The sequence below is a fragment of the Oncorhynchus kisutch genome, unplaced genomic scaffold (assembly GCF_002021735.2).
Source record: "Oncorhynchus kisutch isolate 150728-3 unplaced genomic scaffold, Okis_V2 Okis03b-Okis08b_hom, whole genome shotgun sequence".
NCBI lineage: Eukaryota > Metazoa > Chordata > Actinopteri > Salmoniformes > Salmonidae > Oncorhynchus > Oncorhynchus kisutch.
In genome coordinates, this window is record NW_022261980.1 from 13560702 (window position 1) to 13575850 (window position 15149).

General features: G+C 45.4%; 1 protein-coding gene across 1 annotated transcript; it reads right to left on the minus strand.

Annotated features, from left to right (window-relative positions):
- Positions 1-440: 440 nt before the first annotated feature.
- On the minus strand, positions 441-11969 carry LOC116359644 (uncharacterized protein KIAA0895-like). The gene is made up of 6 exons (XM_031812766.1): positions 11190-11969; positions 9564-9707; positions 6198-6330; positions 5405-5710; positions 5096-5193; positions 441-4638 (listed from the first exon to the last, which is right to left on the minus strand). Exons 1-6 carry the CDS (start codon positions 11502-11504, stop codon positions 4477-4479), a joined length of 1158 nt encoding a protein of 385 aa, XP_031668626.1. The 5' UTR covers positions 11505-11969; the 3' UTR covers positions 441-4476.
- Positions 11970-15149: the final 3180 nt, after the last annotated feature.

Genomic DNA, 15149 nt, shown 5'->3' on the forward strand with positions numbered 1-15149 from the left:
TCTTGGTTTTTGCTCTGACATGCACTGTCAACTGTGGGACATTATATAGACAGGTGTGTGTGCCTTTTCATGTCCAATCAAATGAATTTACCTCAGGTGGTCTCCAAGTTGTAGAAACATCTCAAGGATGATCATGAGCTCAATTGAGTCTCATTGCAAAGGGTCTAAATACTTTAAGTAAATAAGGTAATTCATTTTTTAAATTTTTAATATATATTAGCGAAAATGTCACTTTTGCTTTGTCATTATGGGTTATTGTCTGTAGTTTGAGGATTAAAAAAAATAATTATTTAATCAATTTTAGAATAAGGCTAACTTAATCAAATGTGGGGGAGAAATCAAGGGGTCTGAATACTTTCTACCGAAGTCAAAATATGACCAATTCTCAGATCAGTATCTAATACATTCCAAAATGTAAATTATGAAACTTATAGACGACGTCAGTTTTAATGTGTTGTTTTTAATAAATAATCTGTGAAACCCAGATTATTTCCAGAACATAAAATGTGCAACATTCATGCAATACAAATGATAAAAGAGTGATGATTAAAATGCAGTCTACAGAAGTCTAACTTCAGCAGGGCTGCGTTCAGCAGGTTGTAATACACTGAACACTGCAGAGAGAAATGCTATGAATAGAGCTGACACAATTCCACAACGTCGTGTCCTGCTGAACGCATCCCAGGTGAGTTCTATTCGAAAACCCATCTAAGGCACGCCCACAACACCACCTTTCTTCTCTACAGCCAATCACGCACATTCCCTGTCAAACATAGGAAAGGAGGAAGCTGCTGTGATTAGTCAGCTTTGGCTGCCTGACAGTATGAATTAAGGTTGCCATAGTAGCGTATCTCAGAGGCCTGTCGTTTTATATATGGGTGTGTTCCTCTGGCCAGATGTTGCTGATGCATTCCAGATCTTACAACGCCTGGATAGGTGTTTAACCGATCAGATAACCACATCATGTTATATCGGTTTGGTGCCCGACAGCACAGTCAATGAAGTGGCACTCAACCATTGGTCCAGCAATGTCTGAGCAGGGGAACGCGGTCTATAACGTCCATGGACCTGGCATAGAAGACAAAGGATCCCATGTGAGGCGGAGGCAAGGGAAGCTCAGGCCTTCAGCTCAGTCACATCACATTAATACAGTAGCGCTGATATCAAGGGAGCTTGAAGCCCACCAAGGGAGCTCTCGCTCAACACAACAAAATAACAATCAGAACTGGGTCTGATTTAACCACACAATAAGATATGTGTTGTTAAATGGTGGTAGAAACTAATACCAGGGAAGATTTATTTTAAGTGAACATTCAGACCAGTCAGAATGAGTCTATTGGCTCTCAATAGTTTTAGTCTTCTTTACCTGGTTTTTGGAAAATAAATCCTTGGTGTTCTTTACCTGTGTTCTGGGATAGAACTGAGTGCTCCTTGGTGTTCTTTACCTGTGTTCTGGGATAGAACTGAGTGCTCCTTGGTGTTCTTTACCTGTGTTCTGGGATAGAACTGAGTGCTCCTTGGTGTTCTTTACCTGTGTTCTGGGATAGAACTGAGTGCTCCTTAGTGTTCTTTACCTGTGTTCTGGGATAGAACTGAGTGCTCCTTGGTGTTCTTTACCTGTGTTCTGGAATAGAACTGAGTGCTCCTTGGTGTTCTTTACGTGTGTTCTGGAATAGAACTGAGTGCTCCTTGGTGTTCTTTACCTGTGTTCTGGAATAGAACTGAGTGCTCCTTGTTGTTCTTTTTAGCAAAGCTAAACGCTTAAAACAATCAGCTCCACAAAAAGGAGATACAGAACTAATACCATAGACATTCATTGTTTTTGTCCTGAAAATAAAAACAGACATGAAATAACTTACAAATGCCATGACATGACCCTGTGGTTGTTTCCAGAGGTGTAAGAAGCAGAAGCACAGTTTTACAGACCTGGGCTGCAGTGGTATAATGTAGGCTATGTACCCACTGGGCACAGACATCAGTTCAGTGTCTAGTTTTGATTTACATTTGGTTGAGTTGTCAACTAACATGAATCCAATGTTAAATTAACAAAAAATGTCACAATGACATTGGATTTAGGTTAAAAGATGGGTGTAAAATAGACTAAATTCCCATTGACATTGGATTTAGGTTAAAAGATGGGTGTAAAATAGACTAAATTCCCATTGGTTGATAACTTTCTCATCCAATCAGTTTTCCACATTGATTGAATTTCATCGCAGATCATTTGCTTTTGGTTGGAATGCTGTAATAACGTTGATTCAACCAGTTTTTGGCCAGTGGGTATTTTATATGATACAGCCAGACAGGGTTGGGCTCAATTCCATTTCAATTCCAGTCAATAGAGAAAGTAAACCAAATTCCAAATGTTCTTTTATTGAAGAGAATTGGAATTTCAGTGTACTTCCTGAACTGAGCTCAACCTTGTAGCCAGGTTAGCTGGTGGTTACAGCAGGGGAACATCACCTAGATTCAGCCACAGAACCATTTTTACATTCTTCAGCAGATGTTCAGAGGTTTGGAAAACATCATTAGAAATTATTTATAGACTGCAAATTGACCACAAGAAGCCACAACACATATATTTGACTAAAAAACAATTCATTTCAAACAGAGGGTTGGTAGACATCATCCAGGGGGTTGGTAGACATCATCCAGGGGGTTGAATATGAACCCCAAGGTAGACATCATCCAGGGGTTGAATATGAACCCCAGGTAGACATCATCCAGGGGGTTGAATATGAACCCCCAGGTAGACATCATCCAGAGGGTTGGTAGACATCATCCAGAGGGTTGAATATGAACCCCAAGGTAGACATCATCCAGGGGGTTGAATATGAACCCCAGGTAGACATCATCCAGGGGGTTGGTTGACATCATCCAGGGGGTTGAATATGAACCCCAGGTAGACATCATCCAGGGGGTTGGTAGACATCATCCAGGGGGTTGAATATGAACCCCAGGTAGACATCATCCAGGGGGTTGAATATGAACCCCAGGTAGACATCATCCAGGGGGTTGGTAGACATCATCCAGGGGGTTGAATATGAACCCCAAGGTAGACATCATCCAGGGGGTTGGGAGACGTCATCCAGGTATCAGAAGAACTGTTCTGTTTCCCTGCAGGACTGCTGTCATCACAACAATCCACTGACCTGTTGGACTGTATGACCATGATATAGGATGCATCCCACATGGCAGCCTGTTCCCTTTATAGTGCACTACTTTGGACCGGGGTCCATAGGGTAGTGCACTACTGTTGACCAGGGTCCATAGGGTAGTGCACTACTGTTGACCAGGGTCCATAGGGTAGTGCACTACTGTTGACCAGGGTCCATAGGGTAGTGCACTACTGTTGACCAGGGTCCATAGGGTAGTGCACTACTGTTGACCAAGGTCCATAGGGTAGTGCACTACTGTTGACCAAGGTCCAATAGGGTAGTGCACTACTGTTGACCAGGGTCCAATAGGTTAGTGCACTACTGTTGACCAGGGCCCATAGGGTAGTGCACTACTGTTGAACAAGGTCCATAGGGCTCTATACAGAGAATAGGTTGCTGTTTAGGCCCCAGCCATAGTGAATATGATCCAATCGTAGTAGATATGATCTGAGTGTTGATCTGTTCGTTCCACACACTCTGTCTGTCGGACACTGGCCTTCATTTCCAGGGCTTTCCAACAGCAGTGATGAATGACACTTGGGAGGATTAGGGTCAGTCTAGACCAGAGGGAGTCAGTCAAGGATGGGATGGCCAGTCTAGACCAGAGGGGTCAGTCAGTCAAGGATGGGATGGCCAGTCTAGACCAGAGGGAGTCAGTCAAGGATGGGATGGCCAGTCTAGACCAGAGGGGTCAGTCAGTCAAGGATGGGATGGCCAGTCTAGACCAGAGGGGTTAGTCAGTCAAGGATGGGATGGCCAGTCTAGACCAGAGGGAGTCAGTCAAGGATGGGTGGCCAGTCTAGACCAGAGGGAGTCAGTCAAGGATGGGATGGCCAGTCTAGACCAGAGGGAGTCAGTCAAGGATGGGATGGCCAGTCTAGACCAGAGGGAGTCAGTCAAGGATGGGATGGCCAGTCTAGACCAGAGGGGGTCAGTCAAGGATGGGATGGCCAGTCTAGACCAGAGGGAGTCAGTCAAGGATGGGATGGCCAGTCTAGACCAGAGGGAGTCAGTCAAGGATGGGATGGCCAGTTTAGACCAGAGGGAGTCAGTCAAGGATGGGTGGCCAGTCTAGACCAGAGGGGGTCAGTCAAGGATGGATGGCCAGTCTAGACCAGAGGGGGTCAGTCAGTCAAGGGGAAAACAGACCACGCTGACCAGAGGTAATTAGCAGCAGGTGACCATTCTTAACACCTCTGACCACCGAACATCATCCGCGATTTTCTATTCATTTCCCGACCATTCTACATGTTGAATCGCCACCTTTGTTGACGCCCAGCAGGTGATCTACTGCGACGCTCAGCTGAAGGTCGGTCGGTCAGGGAAGGAGTTCTCTAAGCTGAGCGTCGCTCAGTTCGTTGACCGTGACAATGTGGTCCAGATTCTGAAGGTATTTCTCCTGGTCCTGCATGAAGTGAGGGATTCTGGTCCGGCGCAGGACAGCGATGTGCCGTAGCCTTTCTACGTCCTCAAACGACACCTGGAGGACCAGAAGAAGAAGGTTAACATCATCATCATCACATCGGTGGCAAATTTACAGACTCAACCTCTTTCCAACCCCATCTGATATTACAACAGCCTTGTCTGTGCTCTATTATGAGGTATGTATTTAAAAAAAAATGTTTTAACCTTTATTTAACTAGGCAAGTCAGTTAAGAACACATTCTTATTTTCAATGACGGCCTGGGAACAGTGGGTTAACTGCCTGTTCAGGGGCAGAACGACAGATTTGTACCTTGTCAGCTCCGGGGTTTGAACTCGCAACCTTCCGGTTACTAGTCCAACGCTCTAACCACTAGGCTACGCTGCCGTATAAACTACAATTCAGCTTTTTTTTTGCTGCAAATGTGTCCACCATGAAACAACCAAACTATATATCATCGCCGTGGGGGGGAAATAAACATGAACCGATCCTGTACGGGAGGATGACGACTGACCTTGCCTAGCGAGGTCAGCATCTTGAAGTCGATGTTCCTCCGATGTCGTAGAATCCTGAGGATTCCGTCCAGGTACACCTGATCTTTACTGAAACAGCCTGATTCACAACCACACAAACCATCAAGTCAACACAGGGACTACCAATCCTTTAAAAAAAATGTTACAAAATAAGTCATGATTCTTTTGGGTGCATAGATCTACTACTGGTACATGTGCAATGGTTAGTGTAGTCACACATACACACACGACACATACACACACACACACACACGACACACACACACACACACACACCCACACACTCTCACCAGGCTCCGAGGTGTCCGTCTGTCCCCTCTTGGCTCTGAGGCAGTACTCCCAGCGCACCGCGGGATCCTGGACGAACTGAGCGATGTGGCTGAAGAGCTGGCTGAAGCCCATCCTGGTGGCGTGATACACCGTATAGTAGAGCAGAGCGGCGCGCCACAGGTAGGGCTGTTTCCGTAGCAACACACTGTGCAGGCTGGCCAGGCCTTCTTCCGTGGGATTGGCCGGTTTGAGGCCATACTGCTTCCTGCCTGCGGAAGTAGACCAGGGCTGGAGGTTGTTGTTCACACCTCGAAGGTAGTGGGTTCCTGGGAGGGACAGAGATGGAATAACATGAGGATGTAATTGAGGCACTGTGTCACTAGTAGGACACCCAAATTATAACTCAGAACTAATTTATGATGCTGTGTGGATGATAAACACACCCCCCATCACACATTTGGGGCGGCAGGGTAGCCTAGTGGTTAGAGTGTTGGACTAGTAACAGAAAGGTTGCAAGTTCAAATCCCGAGCTGACAAGGTACAAATCTGTCGTTCTGCCCCTGAACAGGCAGTTAACCCACTGTTCCCAGGCCGTCATTGAAAATAAGAATGTGTTCTTAACTGACTTGCCTAGTTAAATAAAGGTAAAAAAAAATATATTAAAAAAAATACCATCTCCCATCCCAGATCCCCCATCTCCCATCCCAGACCCCCCATCTCCCATCCCAGACCCCCCATCTCCCATCCCATACCCCCCATCTCCCATCCCAGATCCCCCACAGTAAACACATGCTGTATGGTGCAGTACTGTACCTATCTCATGCCTGAGCATGCCCTCCAGCCAGTGTTGTCGTGCTCCAGACAGGTTGATAGTCAGAGTGGGACGACAACTCTCCACCATCATCACCGCCTGGGACAGCAGCTCATCAGACAGACACACCACCACCTAGACAAAGTTAACACCATACTCTTCATCATCATCATCATCATCACCGCCTGGGACAGCAGCTCCTCAGACAGACACACCACCACCCAGACAACGTTACCACCATACTCTTCATCATCACACAGACCACCACCACCTAGACAAAGTTAACACCATACTCTTCATCATCATCAGACACACCACCACCTAGACAAAGTTAACACCATACTCTTTATCATCACACAGACCACCACCACCTAGACAACGTTACCACCATACTCTTCATCATCATCAGACACACCACCACCCCCTAGTAGAGGTCGACCGATTAATCGGAATGAAGGAGCCATGGTAAGGTGCTAGTTAGCATTAAACTTGTAAAAATAAAACTAATCTTAACATAATCACTAGTTAACTACACATGGTTGATGATATTACTAGTTTATCTAGCTTGTCCTGCGTTGCATATAATCGATGCGGTGGCTGTTAATTTATCATTGCATCACAGCCTACTTCGTCAAACGGGTGATTTAACAAGCGCATTCACGGAAAACGTGAAAAACGTCGTTGCACCAATGTGTACCTAACCATAAACATCAATGCCTTTTCTTAAAATCAATACACAAGTATATATTTTTAAATCTGCATATTTAGTTAATATTGCCTGCTAACATGAATTTCTTTAACTAGGGAAATTGTGCCACTTCTCTTGCGTTCTGTGCAAGCAGAGTCAGGGTATATGCAGCAGTTTGGGCCGCCTGGCTCGTTGCCAACTGTGTGAAGACCTTTTCTTCCTAACAAAGACTGTAATTAATTTGCCAGAATTGTACATAATTATGACATAACATTGAAGGTTGTGCAATGTAACAGCAATATTTAGACTTCGGGATGCCACCCGTTAGATAAAACACGGAACGGTTCCGTATTTCAATGAAAGAATAAATGAAATGATAGTTTCCGGATTTGACCATATTAATGACTCGTATTTCTGTGTGTTTATTATGTTATAATTAAGTCTATGATTTGATATTTGATAGAGCAGTCTGACTGAGCGGTGGTAGGCAGCAGCAGGCTCGTAAGCATTCATTCAAACAGCACTTTCCTGCATTTGCCAGCAGCTCTTCGCTGTGCTTCAAGCTTTGCGCTGTTTATGACTTCAAGCCTATCAACTCCCGAGATTAGGCTGGCAATACTAAAGTACCAATCAGAACATCCAATAGTCAAAGGTTAATGAAATACAAATGGTATAGAGAGAAATAGTCCTATAATAACTACAACCTAAAACTTCTTACCTGGGAATATTGAAGACTCATGTTAAAAGGAACCACCAGCTTTCATATGTTCTGAGCAAGGACTTAAATGTTTTTTACATGACACATATTGCACTTTTACTTTTTTTCTCCAACACTTTGTTTTTGCATTATTTAAACCACATTGAACATGTTTCATTATTTATTTGAGACTAAAATGATTTTATTTATGTATTATATTAACTTAAAATAAGTGTTCATTGTTCATTCAGTATTGTTGTAATTGTCATTATCACAAATATATATATAAAAATCGGCCGATTAATCGGTATCGGCTTTTTTTTTGGTCCTCCAATAATCGGTATCGCCGTTTAAAAATCATAATCGGTTGACCTCTACTCCCTAGTCAAGGTTTATCATCATCACCTTCATCATCATCATTACATCATCAGACACACCACCACCTAGACAAGGTTATCATCATTACATCATCAGACACACCACCACCTAGACAAGGTTATCATCATTACCTTCATCATCATCATCATCATCATCATCACCTTCATTACCTTCATCATCATCATCATCATCATCACCTTCATCATCATTACATCATCAGACACACCATCACCTAGACAAGGTTATCATCATTACCTTCATCATCATCATCATCACCTTCATCATCATTACATCATCAGACACACCATCACCTAGACAAGGTTATCATCATTACCTTCATCATCATCATCATCACCTTCATCATCATTACATCATCAGACACACCATCACCTAGACAAGGTTATCATCATTACCTTCATCATCATCATCATCACCTTCATCATCATTACATCATCAGACACACCATCACCTAGACAAGGTTATCATCATTACCTTCATCATCATCATCATCAGACACACCACCACCACATAGACAAGGTTTATCATCACCACCTTCATCATCATCATTACCTTCATCATCATCATCAGACACACCACCACCACCTAGACAAGGTTTATCATCATCACCAGAATCATCATCATCACCAGAATCATCATCAGACACACCACCACCACATAGACAAGGTTTATCATCATCACCTTCATCATCATCATTACCTTCATCATCATCATCAGACACACCACCACCACCTAGACAAGGTTTATCATCATCATCATCATCATCATCAGACACACCACCACCACCTAGACAAGGTTTATCATCATCACCTTCATCATCATCATTACCTTCATCATTACATCATCAGACACACCACCACCTAGACAAGGTTATCATCATTACCTTCATCATTGCACAAAGACATCTTATTAACACACCAACCGTCAAACACACTACCTGTAACACACCAACCCTCCAACACACTACCTGTAACACACCAACCCTCCAACACACCAACCCTCCAACACACCACACGTAACACGCTACCCATAACACACCAACCCTCCAACACACCACATGTAACACACTACCCGTAACACACCAACCCTCCAACACACCAACCTTCCAACACACCACATGTAACACACTACCCATAACACACCAACCCTCCAACACACCACATGTAACACACTACCCGTAACACACCAACCCTCCAACACACCAACCTTCCAACACACCACATGTAACACACTACCCATAACACACCAACCCTCCAACACACTACCCGTAACACACCATACGTAACACACTACCCATAACACACCCACCCTCCAACACACTACTCGTAACCCACCAACCCTCCAAAACACCAACCCTCCAACACACTACCCATAACACACCAACTCTCCAAACACTACCCATAACACACCAACCCTCCAACACACCACACGTAACACACTACCCATAACACACCAACCCTCCAACACACTACCCATAACACACCAACCCTCCAACACACTACCCATAACACACCAACCCTCCAACACACTACCCATAACACACCAACCCTCCAACACACTACCCGTAACATGTGAAACCTCACTCACCTCTCCTACACAGTTCTCCTTCTGCAGGTACTTGCGTGCAGCAGCCCAGACTCGACTCTTTGGTAAAATACTTCCTCCCGTCACTTCCTCAAAGTTCTCATAGTTACCAAACTTCCTCAGAATACACTCCATAATCCCAACAGCCTGTAGAGAGAGAGGAGAGAGAAACACCCAGAGATAGAGAAAGAGAGAAACACCCAGAGAGAGAGAGAGAGAGAGAGGTTTGTTCACAAACAGACCCCACAGAGCCACAGGACAGCAACACAATTAGACCCAATCAAATCATGAGAAAACAAAAAGAGAATTACTTGACACGTTGGAAAGAATTTACCAAAAAAACAGAGCAAAAACACAGGCCCTAAACAGAGAGTACACAGTGGCAGAATACCTGAACACTGAGGTGGAAACTGACCCAAACTTAAGGAAAGCTTTGACTATGTACAGACTCAGTGAGCATAGCCTTGCTATTGAGAAAGGCCGCTGAAGGCAGACCTGGCTCTTAAGAGAAGACAGGCTATGTGCTCACTGCCCACAAAATGAGGTGGAAACTGAGCTGCACCTCCTAACCTCCTGCCCAATGTATGACCATATTAGAGACACATATTTCCCTCAGATTACACAGATCCACAAAGAATTCGAAAACAAATCCAATTTTGATAAACTCCCATATCTACTGGGTGAAATTCCACAGTGTGCCATCACAGCAGCAAGATTTGTGACCTGTTTGCCACAAGAAATGGTCAACCAGTGAAGAACAAACACCATTGTAAATACAACCCATATTTATGCTTATTTATTTTCCCTTTTGTACTTTAACTATTTGCACATCATTACAACACTGTATATAGACATAATATGACATTTGAATTGTCTTTATTCTTTTGGAACTTTTGTGATGTAATGTTTACTGTTCATTACTGTTCGTTTGCTTTGGTAATGTCAACATATGTTTGCCATGCCAATAAAGCCCCTTAAATTGAAATTGAGAGACAGACAGCGAGAGAGAGAGAGACAGAGAGAGAGACAGAGAGAGAGACAGAGAGAGAGACAGAGAGAGAAACACCCAGAGAGAGAGAGAGACAGAGAGAGAGGAGAGAGAGAGGGAGAGAGAGAGACAGAGAGAGAGACAGAGAGAGAGGAGAGAGAGAGACAGAGAGAGAGAGACAGAGAGAGAGAGAGACAGAGAGAGAGACAGAGAGACAGAGAAAGAAACACCCAGAGAGAGAGAGAGACAGAGACAGAGAGAGACAGACAGAGAGAGAGTGAAACATCCAGTGAAAGAGAGTTTATTAAGATACAATATGTCAGGAGGAAGACATTTCAAGTTAATTTGCCACAAAACACACATAATAACAAAAAATGCAGAAATCCCCAGAGTGGGTTATCTTCCTACCATCTAATATCTTTGCCAGACAGAGAGGCCTACCTGTGCGAGGAAGAGGTCAGATAATATCTTTGCCAGACAGAGAGGCCTATCTGTGAGAGGAAGAGGTCAGATAATATCTTTGCCAGACAGAGAGGCCTACCTGTGCGAGGAAGAGGTCAGATAATATCTTTGCCAGACAGAGAGGCCTACCTGTGCGAGGAAGAGGTCAGATAATATCTTTGCCAGACAGAGAGGCCTACCTGTGCAAGGAAGAGGTCAGATCCATCTTTGTATTTCTCCAGCACAGCGCTGGGCTCCGGGGTCGAGTACTCAAACTGGGGGTCGTATTTATAGTCGGACTGGAAGAAGGCCTGCCTCTCCTGGTCTAGGTTAATGGGTCTTAGGGCCACAAGGAGACAGGGGCCTCGTGGTGTGGAGGGCAAGGGCAGCGGGGAGGCCCCTCCAAACCCCCGGGCAATGTGGGGAAGGGAGGTGGCTGGACGCATACGCCCCCTGGTGGCCCGGAGGCCCATTGAGGAGTTGTTGACGGTACAGGTGCTCTCGCTGCGGCGCATCCAGCCTCCGGGGCCCAGGCTGGGGCTGGTGAGGGAGCGTGCTGGGGGCGAGGGGGCAGTGGAGGGACCCCCAGCGCTGCGCCAGGGGGGTTGTAGGACCCCACGGTCCAGAGCGGGCTCGGAGCCACGGAGGCGCAGAGGCGTCACGTCCAGGCTGAGGGGCCGGTGGAGAGCGGGTCTGGTCGCCACCTTATTCCGAGACGAGGCCGTTGCCACGGTGACGTCCCGCCGCAGAGAGACAACCGGTCCATCGAATGGTAAAACTGAGCGATAGGAGTTGGTAGAGGAGCCAACACTGGACCTAGGGCTGGGGGTAAGGCTGACATCTGCCACCAACGACTGAGGTTGAGGCTGGGTCCATTGTGGGAGTTGGATACCCGCTCCCTCTTAGTGACACGGCTTGTCCTGGCGTGGAGCCTAGTGTTGGTGGTGGTGGGAGGATCCGCTGTTGGTTCCTCTGTTCTTTTGGCGGTTTGGTAGTGTCAGGCCTGGTCTCTTCTGTTTTAGTGGGGGGTGCTGTTGGTGGTGGTTTTGGGGGCATCCGGTTTGGTGTTTTCTAGTCCGGTGCTGTTGGTTATGGGAAGCTCTGGGCTGGTGTTTTCTAGTCTGGTATTGGTGGTGGTTTTGGGGGCATCCGGTTTTGGTGTTTTCTAGTCCGGTGCTGTTGGTTTTGGGAGGCTCTGGTTTGGTGTTTTCTAGTCTGGTGCTGTTGTTGTTGGTGGTTTTGGGAGGCTCTGGGCTGGTGTTTTCTAGTCTGGTGCTGTTGGTTATGGGAGGCTCTGGGCTGGTGTTTTCTAGTCCGGTGCTGTCGGTTGTGGTGGTTTTGCGAGGGTCCGGTCTTGGTTCTGGACCCGTCAGGTCTGTGGTGCTGCTGCTCCCTCCAACCCGTCGACGTCCGTCCGATCCATACAGTCCTCACCCGGGTCCAAAACCATCTCCACTGCAACAGCTCTGCTGCCGCTGGTCCAACCACACCACACTGCAAACACAAGACGGTCAGCTTTAGGGTCTGTCACAAATTACCCATTGATTGGTATGACCTTTTTAATGCAGTCAGTGCTTGTGTCAGGAACAGGTGACAACAAGTTCAAAAACATTTGTGCCATCGCTTTAACTGGATTACATGAATCCATTACTGGCCTAGGAGCCATCTGGACAGGGACACACACATGTCCAACGGTCTGATTGCTGCAAGTATACCTCCGATTTGAATCGGCCTGCCCTGCAACATAGACAGGCTCGGTCAGGGGCGGGTTTCTGTGCTGCTGAATACGAAACTAGATGGTCGGGACGGCGGGACGGGCTCCAGTCATCCCATATATGGGACTAGTAATGACTTCAAACAAAAAAACTAAAGATCCGAATCATATAGATGTTTTAGCCTACTACATATGTAGCCTATATTTACACAAGGCGATCGCGACTTCTGCTGTGTATTGTAGTGAGGTTTAATTATCCATTCGGACCACCAAAGTGTATTGCATACACATTTGCAGGATATCTCTCCGTTATTGTGACATTGTCGTAATGTAATGGCACAAATAGTATGTTGTAGAGTACAGCAAACCGTTTTTATGACACCGTGTTATTATTATAGTCATGCCAATAGCCATAATTGTCAATATATTGTATTCAATGACAGTAAAGGATGAATCGACAAAAAAATAACGGTTTTCTATCAACATGTGTAGTTTTCTTCTGATCTGATCTTCAGAATCAGATAATAAATCGAGGATGAATTAAACAAGACAATAACCGAAACTCCAATAATCTTGTTCTTAAATGTTTTTACCTTGCAGCGGGGTTTGGTGATCAGATTTGCAAATGCAGGCTTTTCTTAATTCATGACGCCCAGCTCTGCTTGTTCTCTCCACAATGAGCCGCGGGAAGGTTTCCGGTGGCGCCNAAATTAACAAAAAATGTCACAATGACATTGGATTTAGGTTAAAAGATGGGTGTAAAATAGACTAAATCCCATTGACATTGGATTTAGGTTAAAAGAGGGTGTAAAATAGACTAATTCCCATTGGTTGATAACTTTCTCATCCAATCAGTTTTCCACATTGATTGAATTTCATCGCAGATCATTTGCTTTGGTTGGAATGCTGTAATAACGTTGATTCAACCAGTTTTTGGCCAGTGGGTATTTTATATGATACAGCCAGACAGGGTTGGGCTCAATTCCATTTCAATTCCAGTCAATAGAGAAAGTAAACCAAATTCCAAATGTTCTTTTATTGAAGAGAATTGGAATTTCAGTGTACTTCCTGAACTGAGCTCAACCTTGTAGCCAGGTTAGCTGGTGGTTACAGCAGGGGAACATCACCTAGATTCAGCCACAGAACCATTTTTACATTCTTCAGCAGATGTTCAGAGGTTTGGAAAACATCATTAGAAATTATTTATAGACTGCAAATTGACCACAAGAAGCCACAACACATATATTTGACTAAAAAACAATTCATTTCAAACAGAGGGTTGGTAGACATCATCCAGGGGGTTGGTAGACATCATCCAGGGGGTTGAATTGAACCCCAAGGTAGACATCATCCAGGGGGTTGAATATGAACCCCAGGTAGACATCATCCATGGGGTTGATTGAATATGAACCCCCAGGTAGACATCATCCAGAGGTTGGTAGACATCATCCAGAGGGTTGAATATGAACCCCAAGGTAGACATCATCCAGGGGGTTGAATATGAACCCCAGGTAGACATCATCCAGGGGGTTGGTTGACATCATCCAGGGGGTTGAATATGAACCCCAGGTAGACATCATCCAGGGGGTTGGTAGACATCATCCAGGGGGTTGAATATGAACCCCAGGTAGACATCATCCAGGGGGGTTGAATATGAACCCAGGTAGACATCATCCAGGGGGTTGGTAGACATCATCCAGGGGGTTGAATATTGAACCCCAAGGTAGACATCATCCAGGGGGGTTGGGAGACGTCATCCAGGTATCAGAAGAACTGTTCTGTTTCCCTGCAGGACTGCTGTCATCACAACAATCCACTGACCTGTTGGACTGTATGACCATGATATACGGATGCATCCCACATGGCCAGCCTGTTCCCTTTATAGTGCACTACTTTGGACCGGGTCCATAGGGGTAGTGCAACTACTGTTGACCAGGTCCATAGGGTAGTGGCACTACTGTTGACCAGGGTCCATAGGGTCGTGGCACTACTGTTGACCAGGGTCCATAGGTAGTGCACTACTGTTGACCAGGGTCCATAGGGTAGTGCACTACTGTTGACCCAAGGTCCATAGGGTAGTGCACTACTGTTGACCAAGGTCCAATAGGGTAGTGCACTACTGTTGACCAGGGTCCAATAGGTTAGTGCACTACTGTTTGACAGGGCCCATAGGGTAGTGCACTACTGTTGAACAAGGTCCATAGGGCTCTATACAGAGACTAGGTTGCTGTTTAGGCCCCAGCCATAGTGAATATGATCCAATCGTAGTAGATATGATCTGAGTGTTGATCTGTTCGTTCCACACACTCTGTCTGTCGGACACTGGCCTTCATTTCCAGGGCTTTCCAACAGCAGTGATGAATGACACTTGGGAGGATTAGGGTCAGTCTAGACCAGAGGGAGTCAGTCAAGGATGGGATGGCCAGTCTAGACCAGAGGGGTCAGT